Here is a 17797-nt window from a genome sequence, read left to right on the forward strand (position 1 = left end):
AGGTCCAGGTTCAGTGAGAGAGCTGCTTTAAAACACGGTTGAGAGTGTGTCTGTTTCCTTCCTGGGGCTGTGATAGAAGACCCCGGCAAAAGCATCTCAAATGAAAGGGTTCATTTGGCCCAGTTCCAGGGTACAGTCCACCACAGCGGGGAGTCCAGTGGCAGAGGCTTGCAGTTCGAAGGTGAATGATCCTGCCTGACCATTGCACATAGTGTGTGCTGAAACTTCACCCTGAACACCATAAATAAACTAATTACGTGCCAGTCAAAAGTTACACAGGGACTAGGAAGACCACTAAGCTGGCTAAGGGCTTGCCATGAGAGCAGGAGGACCTGAGTTCAGGTCCCCAGAAGCCTCATTAAAAGTCGTGTGCGATGATGCATTCTGTGAATCCAGGGCTGCAGAGGAGAGAGGGGGATGGGCTCCGGTGCTTGGTGGCTAGTCAATAAATGCGTTCGTGGTTCGGGGGAGACCCCTTCTCAAAAATAAGATGGAGAGCAGATGAGAGGAAGACACTCAAAGACTACTTGTATGTAGCCTCCATAGGCACACACACACACACACACACACACACACACACACACACACACACGGTGAAAGGGGAAATAAGATTTAAAAAATGAAAGAAAATGATGTATTAGAATCCAACAAAGCTGACATGTTGGGAGTTCCATCTCAACAAGCATCAGTGTAGATCTCCTATTGGCCACCAGCCTCCTGAAGCCTCACTCATGTGCAGTCCTGATCTTGAGATGGTTGGTGGTGATTCCCACATGACTTAATGACCAGAGAGTCGGGCCTCTTTTCCCTCCACTGGATTAATTACAGAAGCTGTGGCCTCTTAATAACTGGGAGACAAATATAAAGTACCATTAGAAATGCATGCAACACTATCCTGCAAGGTAGCACTGCCTCAATTTTCCCAACAGCATGTCGATCTCAGAGGGAGCCTTGGTGAAAGGACCAAGAACACATGCAGGAAAGCCTGGCCCCTTGACTCTGAAAGGTGAGGATGGGCACAAGATGGCTGGACTGTGAAACACCACAGAAGCTGGGCCCTTGTTTGGTCCAAAGCGAAGTGCTTGGAGACTACACACCTTGGGGACATAGGCTACACCTTAGTGCTGTGTTGCTTTAAATCCATCAGAGCATCGGAGTCACACAAAGTGTGTGTGTGTGTGTGTGTGTGTGTGTGTGTGTGTGTGTGTGTGTGTGACATGTGTACATGTGTATGTGGAGGCCAAAGGACAATTTCAGGTGCCATTCCTCAGTGGATATTCACTTTGTTTTATGAGAAAGGGGCTCTCATTGGCCTGAAATGTACCAACTAGACTAGGCTGGCTAGCCAGCAAGCCTCCAGGATCCTCCTGTGTCCACCGTTCAGTGATGGGATAACAGATGTTGCCATCATACCTGGCTTTTCAGGTGGGCTCTGGGAAGTGATCTCAGCCTCTTAGGCCTGCAGAGCAAGCACTTTACCAACTGAGCGGTCTCCCCAGGCCCCAAGGAGCTACTTAAACACACTGTTGCCTGGCTCCCTTCTCTCAGGCCTGAGTGCTGAGATGTTTTAATAAGGCTCCTAAGTAACTCTCAAGTGTCGTTCATTTTGAGGACCATTGACCTGGACCTACTAAAGAGCTCTGAAAGACAAAATTGCCTAGATCACTTGCCCTTAATTTGAAATGAACCAAAACAAAGAATGAACCCCAGCTGCTTCTAACCCAGATAGAGTTTGGGGGGCCAGTGCCTGGTGAGGGATTGCCTATGCCTCCCCTCCTCCATGCCCGCCCTGATTTGGGGGAAGCTAGGATAGTTAAAGAGACTGGCTTATGCTGTGGGTTTGATTATGCCTCCTGTAAAAAAAAAAAAAAAAGTTATGCCAAATAACCTGACCCCAGGACCCCAAAAGGTGTCCTTATTTGGAAAATGGGAAGTTTCGGATGTAACTAGTTAGTTAAAATGAGGTCACAGCAAGATAGAAGGGGCCCTGAGCCACCATGGACTGTCATCTCTATAGGTATCTATGAGCAATACACCACATAGGATGGGTTTCAGTGGCACCTGCAAGTCAAGGGACACTGGAGATCACTGGTAACTACCGAAGCCAGAAGGAGGCAGGAGGGATTTCTCCTCCAGGACCCAGAGAGAGCCCATAAGGCCCTGCTGACACCATGAACTGGGCATGCAGCCTCCAGAACTGTGATGTCCTTGTCGCCTTAAACAACTTAATCTGTGTTTGCTACCTTAGACGCTAAGCCAAGCCTCTAAGTCTGCAACAAGAGTTTTGCCCCAGCGGTCTAGGCAGCAGTCCTGACCATCACAGGTATAACCCCGCTCCCCTGGGGCCCAGACTGGCTATATACAGTCACTCAAGAAGACAGATGAGTATTAATGCCAGCAAAACGTCCCGGGGCCCTCACAGCCCTGTCCCTTCTTCTCTCCTCAGACCTGTCTGATTCTTTAGAGAAAAGAGTAAAGTGCTCGCCTTAGGAGGACAAGGGCCTGAGTTTGAGTCCCCAGAACCCAGATTTTAAAAAAAAAAGAACAGGCATCACAGGACAAGCTTGTACTCTCAGCTCTGGGAAGGACAAGGGGGGCCTGACCCCTAGACTCATGGGCCAGCTAGCCTAGCATATTTGGAGAATTCCAGGCCAGTGAGACTGCCTCAAAAAATAAGGTAGACAGTACCTGAGGAATTACACCCAACATAGTTCTCTGGTCTTTACACGCACACTCACATATGTGCACCTGCGCGTACACACGTACACTTGTGCATGCACGAACACACACTGACACAACTGTCTAATTGTCTCGCTCTGTTCAGGGGAGACATAGCGGAGAGTCTAGATTAGGAGCCAGTGCTGTGTCATCTGCAGGAACCCACTTCTTTCCCCACCACCCTAAGTGAAGACGTGTGACGAAGCTTCAGTCTGCAGGGGAAGAACAGGAAGACCAAGCCAGACTCTCCAAAGTTCCCATTATCTTGTGTCTTTGACTTCAAATCATCACTGGCAGGGTGTCCGTTCTGGGCTCCTCTACCCAGAACTGGCTGGGGGTCCAGCGGGGGAGAACCTCACATACTTACCATGACAATGCAAATGTTCAGAGCCAAGTTGGAAGCAGTTTGCAAGGATATTCAGCATAGTGTCTCCCACCTTTGCTGTGCAAACTCCTCTAGGACAAGTCCCATGCCACACAGTTACTGTCCCATTGCTCTGATAAAATCCCTGACAGAAGCAACTTAAGGAAGGAAGGACTCATTGGGGCTCACAGGTTGAGGGGACAGTCATCACCACAGGCGTCAGGAGCCTGAGGCAGATGTTCACATTGCATGCATAGATAGTCAGGAAGCAGAGATGAATGCATGCCTGAGGCCACTATCAGAGCACAGGGTGAGCGGTGATGTGTGAGTTGGTACATCAATCCACAGCCATCCTAACACAGGTGCGAGCCTGGCAGTCAGCATCCGGTAGGTTCTCTCTCAGCCAGGTGACAAGCTACTCTTGCAGGCCTTAATTATCCTTAACCATGTCACGTGACATGTGCTCATTTGCTAAAGGAGCTGAGATAATGAGGAACATCTGGTTCACAGCATCCAGCCTGGCTTCACACAAGTGAATGATTAAATGGGTCGAGCATTGCTTACCTCTGCGATTAACAGGGTCCTTAGCGACATAGGCAACATAGTCTGTTGTGTCCTGTGGAAGGAAAAGGAGACATTTGTATCACTCATCACAGCAGGAAGTAAGACCAGAGGGAGGCAGAGCCCAGCGAGATAAGTATCCATTCATCTGTCACACAGCGGAGAATCAGGGTTGGAAGGAAAGTTCATGGACCAGCACTTTCCTAGTGTGGGAGGCCCTGAGCCTCCTCAGTACTGGGAGAAGAAGGAAGGAAGGGAAGGAGAGAGGAAAGGAGGGAGGAAGGGCCAGATACTGGGTACAAAATGCTACAAAATGGCATGGTTTGAGGAACGTCCTTAAACCTGGATGTGGCTGGAAATCCCTGGAGATCTGAGTGCAGACTAGGCAGAGCCTGAGGAATCATGAGCTGCTAGTTCAGACATCACTAACCAGCACCCCTCCCTCCCCCGGGTGTGCATGCTACCAGTCCGTGACCACACTCAGAGCAGCCAGAGTGGCAGGCACCTGACCTCCCCACAGAGGTTCCTCTGGGAGTCTTTCACGATGCTTCTTCACCACCCTGGTTCATCTGACTTAGCGGGTTTGAGAATGAGACCCGACCATGAAGACCTGCTCAGAGCTCGTAGATGCACTAGTGTGAATCAAAGTCAAGAAGAGGGGCTGTCAGTACCGTGTATACACGTTCAAACTTGAGTTCCTGTGAAAATCCCCTAAAGGCTTAAGACAGATTTGGGCTGTACCCCAGTTTTGTATCTGGACCCCCAAACTGGATTGCTGACACACTCCAGCTGCTGTGGGGTTAGAGACTATTCTTTGAGAACTGATTGTTGGGAAGAATACTAGAGCAGATGTTTAAAGACTGGATACTCACAATAGACAAGATACAGAATTAGCCCAGTTGTCCTCCAGCAGATGAGGGGGTAGAGAAAGCCTGTTGTAAGCTATGTAGCAGAGTTCTATGCAATCACAAAGAATGAAATCTCACTTCCGGGAAAACAGATGGAATTGGAAGTCATTCTATTAAGTGAAGTGAGCAAGAAAGAGTCAGAAAGACTCATAGGTCAACATTGAGAAATCTAAGACATGAAAGTAGAAGGTGGTTCTGAGGAAGAGGAGGGGCCAGAGGAGAGCAAGGTGCGTGCGTGAACACAATCAAAGTGTGTCGGCTACGTAGAGGAAACTGTCACAATAAATCTCGTTATTTTAAACAATGGTGTGTGGCTAATCTAAAGCATTATAAATGTGTTTGTTTGTTTGTTTGTTTGTTTTTTAACATAGGCTTTATTTAGAAGTCTCATCCCTCAGTGTGAACTGCGTTTCTTCGCCAGCCTTCTGAGGCCTTCCTTGGTGGTCTGCCGAGGCAGCCTGCATGCACTCACTTCTGAACAGGTAGCTGGGGACCTGGTCATTCTCTTCTTGCTTTTTAAAGCACTATTTTAGTATTTACTGTTGGTATTTCAGTTGAGTGTGTGTGTTGGCAGGGGAATGTGTGCACCTGAATGCAGGTGCCTGTGAAGGCCCGAGGTGCTGGGTCCCTAGAACTGGAGTTACAGGCTGTTGTGAGGCACCCTATGTGGGTGCTAAGAACCAAACTTGGGTCAAGTGGAAGAGCAGTAAGTGCTCTTAAGCACTGAGCCATCTCTCAAGCCCTATTTTCTTAATTCTTAAAGCCAGCAAGACTTCTCTATATGTTGATATTTTTAACATTCGGAACAACAAACCAAAAAAGGCTAAAGTTTCTGGGGTAGGTTGGCCCTCAAAAACTGTTATGGTTGGGGGCGTTGCTCTGGCATAGAGCACTTACCCCCAAGCACAGGGCTCTGTGTTCGATCCCTGATGACTCCCTCTACCAACCAAACAACAAACAAACAGAAACTCTGTTCCAGTTTTACTTCTGGGGCTTTTAAGTCAGGACAAACACCCTGATTTAAAAGCAACTAGAGAAAAGGGTTTTGTTTTTGTTTGTTGTTTGTTGTTTGTTTACTTACAATTCCAGGTTACAGTTCATTCTTGCAGGGAGTCAGGGCAAGCCCTTGAAGCTGTACATCCACAGCCAAGAGCAGAGACAGAGGATACATGCACGGTTCCCTGCTCGCTCCTCTCTGCCCTCCTTGACTTCTCCTCTCTCACACTCTTCAGGAACCTGCCTAAGGAATGCGCCACCCACCCTGCTCTGCCTCTTCCGACACCACAGGCCCAATCTGTCAGTTGACACTCTCTTCCCAAGTCATTCTGGGTGGTGACAAGTTAGTTGTTAAAAGCACCACCCCTCAGAGGGCAGCTTGAAAGGTCAGCCTGGTTTTGTAGTTATTTTCCAAAGTCTATGCTGCAAAGGGCTTCAGGTTCATCTAACTGTGCCGTCTGCCTGAGTGGTAGTGGTCTGTGCTGACTTGTACTGTTCTCTCCACAAGGAAGTGTCCTCTCCCTCTTAACAGAGATCCAGCAAATACTGCCTGGAGAGGGGAGGGGAGGGGTGTGGGTGTGGGGAGGGGTGTGGGTGTGGGGAGGGATGCATGGGCATGGTGCCCTCCAAGACTTCCAGAGAACAGAGGCATGGGGAATCTTCCAGTGGTGGAAACAAAAGAACTCTTGTCTCTGAGGCTCCTCAGAGCAGAACCTTTGTCTCTGAGGCTCCTCAGAGCAGAGTGCATTTTCTAGTCTTTAATATTTCATAGATCAGTGAGAGAAAAGACAGGAAGACTATAAAATGGCCTCTGTTCACTTCCATGGAGGGGCATCTTCTGAGGATTTGAAGCTGTTGGCAAAAATATGGATTGTAGCTTACAATTCTTCACTTTCCTCCCAGACTCATGGGATGTGAGAGATGCAATTCTCCTTAAGAAACTTCAGGAACATCTTTGCCAACAGACTGGAGCCCTGGAGCTTTGGAGCCCTGGGGCATGCTCTCCGGCACTGTTTTTCTTTCCACAGTCTTATAAAGCTAGCCCAAGAACCTGGGATCGTCTAGACAGCTGCCATGTCCTTAATTTGGTTCTGGGTTGCAGGGTCAAGACTGAGCTCCACAGCCAGCTTCCCCACATTACAGGAGGTGGGTTTTTTCAAGAAGCAGAGCGGATGATGTCTTTGCCCCAACTGACCCAAATTGCTGTCACTTTTGTGCCTAAGGATGCACGCTGAAGGTCGTGCTTGAATAGAAGAAATCAGCAGTGAACTGAATCGCCTGGGAACCAGAGCTACTGTTCCCAAAAGACACTAGCCACCCTTGGAGCCAGCTCAGAGATGCATGGCAGGCGGGGAAGGGGAGACGTTTAGTTTCAACCAACTGCTCTTGTGGCACATTAACATAACTGCACAGGATCAGCTTTACAGCCTTCCTTCGTAATTTCCAAATCTGATAGGGATTTAGAGTTCAAGGAAACTGTACCAACGTGGGAGTCTGTTGTCTGGGCTTTGCACACAGCCAAAGAGCAAAATTACCCCGTCAGCACAGGTGCTGCCTTTTTAAGAGGGGAGCAGTTCTTCCTCCAGTCTAGGAAACTACATTGTGACTGGGGAAGGAAGGCCCAGGAAGATGTGCCGTCTCTCAGATGGCCATGGCCAAGCTAGGACATGGCTCTTCTGCTGTCAGTCTCGATCTTGACCTGGCATCCTTCCCCAGTAGATCGGATTCAGAACAGTGCTCTAGGCAGTGCCCCGTTCCACAGCCGGCACACTACGTTCCAGAGAAGAGGCTGTGGGGATCTTATTCTGTAGTTTTTCCATCTCTGTTCTCAGTCACTGAGACCCTTGGAGACAGGCCCTTGTTCTGGTATCCACTTGGGGATCTTGTGTATGTCTGGGGTGGGGGGGACAGCCTCCTCAGGTGTCGAGGGAGGTGGGGGCACCAAAAAAAGTAAAAAGGATATCTTAAGTTATAGGAAAAAAGTTTTTTTTGTCATTTGAATGAACTTGGGTTAAAAACTATCCCTCGTCCTGTTATCCCGCTTCTAATTTTTTGCCCTTAGCCACTGAAAACTTTATCCAGAACAATAAAAACTATCATGATAACGTTTGGAAGGAGCCTTTCTCCCTACCACTGCTGGAAGGAGTTGGCCTGTTTCCTCCCTCTTCCCTCGGTTTCTCAATCCCTCGCATGTTGTCTGCCTGCTTTTGAGGTGGTTTTTGGAGACGTGGCATGAAGGGTCCGACACGGGAGCTCTGGATGCCTCTCGTAGGGGCCATGCTTCCAGAACTCCTGATACTTCGTGGCTGAAAATGAACGTAGGACCTGACCACAGGTTACCCCTCCTGCACCAAATAGAGATGTAACGATAGTCAAGAGAACTATGACGCGGTATCTTAAAAACAGAGTGGTTGCTGACCATTGGCCCGGCTCGGTCTCTAATACAGAGAAATGAAAGGGGAGGAGGAAAGGAGGGAGGGGGGAGGAGCATGGCGGGGGAGGACTTCTGAAACCAAGAGGGATAAACAGCTGGAATCACAGCTTCAGGGGTTATGACTCCTTGAAATTTTTGATTGATAAATATTTTGACTTACAAAACACTGTTTATTTCAAAGGATTTTCCCCTGTAGGGTATAAAACTTGTTTTTCCGGGGACACTACAGTTGTTTCTGAGCACATGTACTTTGTCAGAATAGAATTCCACCCAGACTGAAACTGTCCTGATCCTAAAACAACTGGACTGTTATCAGAGTAGTAACTTGGGGTTTCACTAGAATCAGCATAAAACACTTTTGTATCATGTCTTCAAGAGGCACATTTTTAAAGCAGGGGTTTCTTCTCAGAAATCCCAAGCAAGAGCAAGAGAAATCTGCCAAGGCCACTCACCGGGTCTCCCCCAGAGGCAAAGGAGATGGACTGCATGTGATGGTTCGCTATGATCTGCAGGGCGGAGACAAGAGAGGAGAGGAACCATTAGTGCTTTCCCGCATCTCTCTGGTTGACCATTCCAATGCCGCATTAAGCCTCCCAGCAGCTGAGGAGTGAGAACTGTGGGAAGCCCATTTTACAGGCACAGACCATGATCCCAGAGGGGCCCAAGAGACTTGTTCAAAGAAAGAAGTGTAGCAATTCCAGACCCGTGAAATCAGGACTCCAACCTGAGGCCAGGGTCTCCACAACTAGACTTCTCCAGGAAGGAAGAGGCGGTCCTGGAGAGACGGCTCAGGTGGTAAAGTGCCCGCCTTACAAGCAGGGAGGCCTGAGGTTAACCCCCCAAAGCCACGGGAAAAAGAGCTGGGTGCGGTGGCTACAGTCCTGGCACTGGAAAGGGAGAGACAGGTGGATCCCTGGGGCTAGCTGGACCAGCAGCCTAGCTGAATCAGCAGGTCTCTGACCAATGAGAGACCCTGAATCAACCAGCAGACACTGCCTGATGAACAACAGCTGAGGTTGACTTATGGCCTCCACATATATGCTCACATATGTGCACATACACCCATTACACATATGTGCATATCGTCCACACAAACATATACCACACACATACACATACAGCAAAAGAAGGGAAAAAATACATTGTACCAAAACATTATTATAAGTTGTAGTTTCTGCTTCCCCAAACACCGGAGCCAGGCGTGGGGAGTGTGGCCTGTTTCACCCCATCACACTCACATCAGGTGTATATAAATCAGAAGGCCAGCACCCAAGAATTACAGCCCTCTCCTAATCCACTGGCCTAAAGAGCAGGGGCCCTTCCACACTCATCTTTAAAAGGAAAATTTCCATCAGGTTTATAAGCTGTGGCATCCATGGAGTTCGGTGACACAGAGTGAATTAGAAGCTGCCCTAAATTCTAAAAGCTACCTAAGTCCTCCCTGCTATTTTTATCTCTGTAAAGACAATGTAAGGACACTGAGGAAACGTTCCTGTGTGGAAAGGAGCTCCTGGCTCTGTCCTAACATAGCCAGGTTTGTTTCTAAGCCCTGTCCTCCGCCCTTGTCCCCAGCAGCCAGTAGTCCACAGAGCATCAAAGAAAACTCTGAAATCGGGTATCATTATAGGATAAAATTTTAAATATTTTAAAATGCTGACTTTGGTTGTTGACATTTGCAAAACCTCAATCTAGAGAAACCTGAGGGTTTAAGGAAATATGAAACAGTGAGGCTGCTGGGTGGCCTGTGCCCAAGCCCCAGGCAACTAACTAATAATAGTTGCCCTAGAATCCTGCTGCCTGTGGGCAACAACGCCTGAGTGAATGATAAGGCAGCAGAACCCCAACAGTAAACTAGGACTTTGGTGTCTTGAGGCCCAGGCTGATCTGGAATTCATGTTGCTGAGGATGGCCTTGAACTTCTGATCCTCTTGACTCACCTCCTTACCGCTAGAATTACAGGTGTGACCTGCCATGCCCAGCACAAGTTTCTAATGCTGCAAAATTAATTTTTGTGTGCCTAACTTTTTGTTTATTTAAAGAGATGGCTCAGTTGATAAATGGTCGCCATACAAGCATGAGGACCTGAGTTTGATTCCCCAGAACACATTGAAAAAGCTGGGAATGGAGCCTGTAATCCCAGCACTGGGGAGGCAGAAAAGCAGGATTCCTGGGGCCCACTGGCCAGACAGTCTGGGCAAGTTTGGGAACTCCAGACCAATGAGAGACCCTGTTTTAAAAATCAAGGTAGACAGTGTCCAACAGTCTTCAGATGAGGCTGTCATCTGGTTTACACACACACACACACACACACACACACACACACACACACACACACACATCATACCATAAGCATAAACAACATACACATAACATATACATATACACCACACATACCACATACACACACACACACACACACACACACCCCACAGATGACAAACACATATATACCACATCACACACACACACACACACACACACACACACACACACACACAATACACCCACAAACACTCACACATACATGCCAACTCTAAATCTGGGGTTTGGAAATTAAATTGGAAGCTATAATTTGGGGGGGGGAGCCTAAGTCATGCTTGGTCAAGTGGATACATGATCACTATCATGATTGCCTTTCATCTTTGGTGGTCGCATATCAGAGATCCTGCATTTCAGATACTTGCAATTCATAACAGTAGCAAAATTACAGTTATGAAGTAGCAGTGAAATAATTTTATGGTTGGGAGTCACTACAGCATGAGGAACTGTCTTAAAGGGCCGCAGCATTAGGAAGGATGAGAACCACTAGGGTAGCATGTTTCTCCTCTAAGGAATTCAGCGCTATCCCTCTTCTTGGATCCCAGCATCTTGGAGTGGGTGCTGTGTGTCTGCCCCCTGGATGGAGGAGGCGGGGGCTTTTGCTTTCTCTATTTGCCGCAGTGGGGACCTAAACTCAGGAAATGGGAAAGGCACAGCCATATGCTCTACCTGTGACGGGGACTGCTCCTGTGTCACCCTAGCTGCAGCCCCTGGGTGTCTGGAAAACTGCACTTAGACCCACCCAATACATGGCAGGGAAATGAGAACTGGACACCCAGCTAGACCCAACCTGGACCACACCAAGGTAGAACAGGGCCTCGGGACCAGTTAGCCTAGCATTATCCTTACTGGGCCATCTTTTTAAGGAGAGAATGAGCAAGGAGGGTGGAGAGTTACAGCCTAGGGACCCCTAGAAATGAATGGTCCATGTGCACAGAGGCCAGATTCCAGTTTGCATGGCTGTCTAGAGCCTAGTGTGCCAGCCTCCATGAGCAACTGGGGCTCAACTTAGGACAGCCTGGGAAAGGCTAGGCTGACTGGACATCCTAGACCCACGGCCTCAAAGACTGGTTAGTCCAACCTTTAGAAAATAATAAAAAAAAAAAGACAAGCAGTTATCAGTGGGTCCCTGGAAGACAACAGGGAAGTTGTAGTTAGTTGTGTCTTAACAAAGCCCTGATTTATTTCTTATTTGTACATTAGATCTAATTTGTCTCTGCATCTTAGGGATAGATGATAGATAGCAATAGATACATACATACATACATACATACAAGATAGCTAGATTGATTGATATATTGATGGATACATACATACAAAATGATAGATAGATAGATAGATAGATAGATAGATAGATAGATAGATACATACATACATACATACATACATACATACATACATACATACATACAAGATAGCTAAATAGACTGATAGATTGATGGATACATACATACAAGATGATGATGATGATGATGAGATAGATAGATAGATAGATAGATAGATAGATAGATAGATAGATAGGAAGGAAGGAAGGAAGGAAGGAAGGAAGGAAGGAAGGAAGGAAGGAAGGAAGGAAGGAAGGAAGGAAGATAGATAGAAAGATAGATAGACTGACATAAAACATAGCACACAGAAATGCAGCCTTCCTACCTGGAATTTGTCTTTATAAGTGTGGCTGTGCTGCCTGGGTCATTCTACCCTATCTACACTGTAGATATGTACAGCTCATCAACTCTGAGACCAGATGAACTATAAGAGGCCCCAACATAAGAAGCCATCAGGAAGAAAACCCCTGTCTATTAAACCACAGCACACCATGCAGGGTAAGATTAAAATGTGACCCATAAAACCAATACAGCGTGGCTATAAAACAAGGGCAGACACCAAGACGTTTGCACAGACATCACCATTTCCTTATATTACAAACAGACCAACAAAACAGACATCATTTAGAGCAGGATTCCAGAGAATTCTTAATCCATCTGTGGGTGGACTGTCAAAGTGACCAAAGCTCGCGGTTTGGCCAAGCAGGTTCTGCCTGGGCTCAGTAAGCTCTGAGGAGGAAGCCCCTGGGATGTCCACCCTCGGGCCTAGGGAGGCCTGGGTAACCTCACACCTGTTTGGAGTCGGGAGTGCGCAGATTCAGGCTGGCGGTAGAGATGGTCAGGGAGATGCTCATCCCTGCGAACTGGAGGTTGCTCTTCCCCAGGATGCTGGACAGCATTTTACTTGGAGGCTGTGAAATCCAAGGGTGATAGTTTAGCTTTTGACTCAGACTCTGTCTGAAAGGGTAGAGGCAGAGATGTCAGTGTACCCCCACAGACTCTCACTGGCTGCTGCTACCCACCAAGGTGCCAGAAGACAGACAATTGGAAAATGGAAAAGCTGGGAAAATAAGAGCCCACGCCAATATGCACATTCAGTAATATGAGGTATGAAATTATAAATGTCTAATAAGTCAGTTCCGGGGGAGAACTCCTGGTCTTTCGGGCTGCCTTGACCATATGCAGGTGTCTCCTGGGTCTTAGACGTAAACCTGCAGAAACCACACAGCAGGGCCATCAACAGCTTTGCAGACATCCAAACTTTGTCTCGGCAGATGAGACACAGACTGCCTCTTAGGCGAGTAGCAGCTGGTTGGCACCGAGGCTCAGGAGCAGCCTCACAAGGTCACAAGGCTCTCTCTCTCCAGAAGGGAATCCTCATCAGAAGTGGCTCCCTGTTAAGGGCTCACCTGGACAGTCCCATTAGATTCTGACTGCCCAGAACTTGGGCGGTGTGGAGAGACAGGCTGCTGTGGCCAGCGTCTCCCTCGCCTGTCGACAAAGTCCTTACGGGGATATGGAACAGCTTCAGTGTCCAGCCAGGTGCCCAGGCCCCGGGCACACACTGAAGCCCTCTCCTGCTCACACTTTCCATTTGATTACAACATCCCCTGCTCACTGTGCCCAACAGCTCCTGACCAGAAAGAAGCACAGTTCTTTGATCCACTAGGAGAGAAAACGCAGCCACTAAGGTTGTCTAAAGTAGAGCTGGGAAACTGGGAAGGTCACATCCCTCTGCTGAAGCTCAGGCCACAGGATGTTCCTGTGACTCAGATAAGAGGCCAAAGCCAGACCTGCGGGCCTTGTACACCAACCTCTCAGTGGGAAGTAGCCTAGTTAATGAACCAATCAGAATGGATTTGCAGTTTAGGGTGTCTGCCCAGCCAATGAACTGTCTCCAAAGGCAACACTTAATGGAAATTCTCTATTTTAAAAGAGAAAAATTTCTGCTGACCTTACCTCCAGGGGTTGCCCTGGTTTGGCATCCCCAAACTGCAGCTCTTTGCTTCCCAGATAGATGCTATTTCCTTTAGGATCCCTGCCATGCCATTTTATTTCTTTTTCTTTTTATTTAACACTTCAAAAGAGCCCTTTAGAGAACCCGTCCCCTCTGTGTGAGAGTCAGGTTGAGTGCATCTGGGCACAGCCTGGAAAGCTGCCATTATCTCCATTTCTTCCCACCAAGAGAAACGGAAGGGAAACGAGACCTGGTAGGGCCACCTGTTCTGAGAGACGATGGTCCTCCTTGCTGTTCCCAAGGGACACACACCTTGGTTCTTGTATTCAAGATTTGGGAGCCTTACTTGGTTCCCAGGACCCCCAGGGGACAAGCCACCATCACATAACCTGAGCTGCCAAGTTCTGTGCCCCAGGCCCAGTTGCCCTGTAGGTTTACAAAAGCCCCCAGTTCTGAAGACAGAAGTGACCTGGAGCCCAAACCATCCGGAACCTGAAAGCTCATCCTGGGGCAGAATTGGGGCTCTGTATGGTATGCTTTCCCACAAATCCCTTCTAGGTAGATAAAAGTCATGATTGTAGGTGCTGAGTATTTATTTCTTAGTTACTTAATGAGAGAGACAGAGAGAGAGAGGGAGAGGGAGAGAGAAAGAGGGAGAAGGGGAGAGGGGGGAGCTTAATTCAATGTTTTCTTCCTTTTTATTGTGATATATATCACATCTATATCCGTGTGTGTATGTGTGTGTGCAGATGTGTACACAGATGTGGAAACGGAAGGTCATCAGGAGTCTTCCTCTAAAACTCTCTACCTTAGAGTTAGAGACAGAGTCTCTCAAAAAACCTGGAACATGCCAGTTCTGCAACCACGGCTGGCCAGTGAGCCCCAGGGTCGGCCTGTCTCAGTTTCTCAGCACTGGGATTACAGCCATGTGCTGCCATGCCAAGCTTTTTACATGGATGCTGGGGATACAGTCTCAGGTCTTCGTGTTTATGCAATAAGCCCTCTGCCAGCTGGGCTATCTCCCCAGCCCCCAGATATTTTCCCCTCCTACCATACACAGGATGGAAAGTTCTAGAAGTGTAGTTGAACACCCAGCCTCCGGAGCAGGTGGCTCTGGCTTTACCATGGCCCCAGCTCCTACTCACTTTGTGGCTTCTCAGTCCAAAGCTTCAATTTTTGTCATCTAAAACATCAGGCTTTCCAGTGACATAGCAAGCCAGCTCAGGAAAGCCATTTGTCATGTCATTAGAAATGTTATGAGCTCACCACGAAGCACAGCTATTACTGAAAGTTAATTTATACAAACTCACAAGTACATAGATGACATCTAAAGATGGTAAAATACTTCTTGAGTCCTGGATGTTTCGCTCCTGGTCCCATGCTATGTGAGCCTGTGCCCTTCAGGACCCATCTGCTGTGCCTGGAGAAAACACTACGTAGTGATGAACTGCTGTGTCTCTTCCCAACTCTCTCCAGGGACCTTGTGTTGAAAGCTTGAATCATAGGGAGGTATTTACACCACAGTAACTTGCATCACTACAAATGCAAGGTCCTGCTCCCCACTCCCAACCCTAGAATCCAGTTCTTAAGCATTGGCTAGCATGTATACTGGAGTAGCTGCAACATGAGCTATTAAGGGTAGATGAATTCACGTTATGAAATGGGCTTAAAGGGATGCTTGGCCAGGTGTTGATTGGTATCACTGTCTCCAGGGTTTAAGCTACATGAGTATCCACAACATTTGCTTGAGAGCCAGGGCAGGGGTGTTTTAGCCTTAGCTAGGTGCTTTCCCTTAAGAAAGAACAAGATCCAGGTCATGTAAGAAGACAGTGGACAGTTATGTGGGTGAGGACATGGAGTATGGCCCTGAGAGGACATGAAGGAGGAGACAGACACACGGTGAGGGCGGCAGTACCTTTCTCTTCTTGAAGGCTCCTTTGGCACCTGGCACAGCTTCGCAGACACGGCTGATGGCTTCCCTGAGGGCAGGGAGAGATTCATTTTATTACATGCCAGTCAGAGTTATGCAACTCAGATAGTCTGCACTCAAAGGTCCAGAGGAAATAACTGCCTGCTTATTTTAGCATAGAAAATTGGCCCTCCAAGTGCATCTCCTCAAACAAGCAGAATTAAGCCAAGCACCGGCAGGTCATCTTAAAACTTTTGCCATATTCTACCTCTTTCTTAGTGTGGTGGTACCATGATCAAAGCCACATTTCCTTTTTTTTCTTTTATATTTAACTAAGATTTCATTTTTAAAATCAGTACCTAATATGTACTCTCCCCAATTTTTTTTTAAATTATGCTAATCATTATGTCCTTAGAAATATCCTGACACTGTCAGAGCACCAGGGCAAAGCCTATCCAACCATGGTAGCTCACTGAGATCATTCTGAAGTAGGTTCAAAGGTCACTGGAGGAAACACAGTGCTCATTGTTTGACTCCTAGGTTCTGCAGTTGTAAACACGGCCAGCCAACTAGGGTTACAGCCTATTGGTGGAATGCTTGCCCAACACTTCTAAAGCCCCAGCACCTCATAAAGCCAGGTTTGGTAGTACATACCAATAATCCTAGCACTCTAGAGACAGGGACAGAAGGACCAGAGGTTCAAGGTCATTCTCACCAAAATGGTGAGTTTGAGACCATCCTGGGATACATGAGACTATGTTTCAAAAAATAAAAAGAAATAAATGAATACAGACAGACAGATCCTAGCTTATCACTCAGCTTAGGGTTTTCTGGCTTTATGGTAGTGTGAAAGTGATTCATAATCAGTAGATGTCATACTTTGAATTTTCTATTCTAATCTTTTTTAAGTTTCAAGTTCTAAATATTTTATTTCTTGGTAAGTATGCATTCACTGTTCATATCATGGTAGGTCAATGTATATCACATAACATGCACTGATCAAGTCCACCCTTTCTTGATCCATCTTCCACTAACACATACCCTACAGACACACACACACACACACACACACACACACACACACACACACACATACACACACACACACAGAGTAGTCAGAAGTTTTCTCTGGTCCACCAAGCCCCCACAGTCCCATGGCCCACTTACAAAATAATCACTCAGAGGATTATATTAATTATGCTTGGCCATTAGCTCAGGTTTGTTACTGACTAGCTCTTACACTTAAATTAACTTAACCATATTTCTTTATATATATATATATATATATATATATATATATATATATATATATATATAATATTTCTTAACCAATTAAATTAACCATAATTCTTATCTATGTGTAGCCACGTGGCTTGGTACCTTTTCTCAGTTAGACATTCTCATCTTGCTTCCTCTGCATCTGGCTGGCAACTCTTGACTCTGCCCTTCCTCTTCTTGTCTCTCTCCTGGATTTCCTGCCTGGCTATAACCTGACTCACCATAGGCCAGAGCTTCTTTATTAACCAATCATAGCAACACATATTCACAGTATACAGAAAGACATCCCACAGCAACACACACACACACACACACACACACACACACACACACACATACACACACACACACCTTCCCTGACCTCTAGTAATCACTATTCTAGATTCAAGTTCACTGTTTTTAGATTCTACATATGAGAAAGACAGCACATGGCACTTGTCTTTCTGCGCCAGGCTCACTTTATTTAACATATTTCCTCTGGATCCATCCACAGGACCTTCACTGAGTGCTGGGTATCAGCAGCAATCCTCAGCTCCAAGTCAGCACCAAGATCAGCAGCAGAAACCACCAACTCTAAAGTCCTTTGCCACTAAGCTAGCATGTTCTAGCATATTCTATAAGCTCAGTATATTTTCCACAATAATTTCAATTTGCAGTGGGTTTAAAAATCGAAGAACTGCTGTATTTTAAAAAAATCCAGAGAGTTTAAGAGGTTAAGTAAAGGAACTCCATGGTACAAGGGTGAGGCTGTGTAAAGGGCAGATGCACAGAACAGTATTGGTTGGGCAGGTCTACGTGCCAGGCATTGTCCTGAGTCAGGGGATGGGGGTGCCCAGTATGGGGGGGGCACTCATGGAGTCTAGTAAAACAGGAGTCCCATACACAGGTCTTACCCTGTGGGGACTGGAGAACTTGAAATAAGGAAGAGTCCAGATAAGGAGGCTGTGGAGGTTCTCATGAAGGTGTGGCAGGCTATGATGGCAACTCTGATGACCTTGAGAGCACCCACAGCTCAACACTGTGACTCA

The 17797-nt window shown here is 47.1% G+C and overlaps 1 protein-coding gene across 1 annotated transcript in view; it reads right to left on the minus strand.

Annotated features, from left to right (window-relative positions):
- Positions 1-17797, minus strand: part of Shc3 (SHC adaptor protein 3) — a 133868-nt gene that overhangs the window by 37439 nt on the left and 78632 nt on the right. The window contains exons 3-6 of the mRNA XM_006976853.4: positions 15498-15561; positions 12417-12536; positions 8434-8487; positions 3647-3698 (exon numbers count right to left, since the gene is read on the minus strand). Coding sequence (XP_006976915.1) covers positions 3647-3698; positions 8434-8487; positions 12417-12536; positions 15498-15561 — 290 coding nt within the window. The remainder of the gene's footprint in view (positions 1-3646; positions 3699-8433; positions 8488-12416; positions 12537-15497; positions 15562-17797) is intronic.

Source organism: Peromyscus maniculatus, chromosome 5 (genome assembly GCF_049852395.1).
Source record: "Peromyscus maniculatus bairdii isolate BWxNUB_F1_BW_parent chromosome 5, HU_Pman_BW_mat_3.1, whole genome shotgun sequence".
Lineage (NCBI taxonomy): Eukaryota > Metazoa > Chordata > Mammalia > Rodentia > Cricetidae > Peromyscus > Peromyscus maniculatus.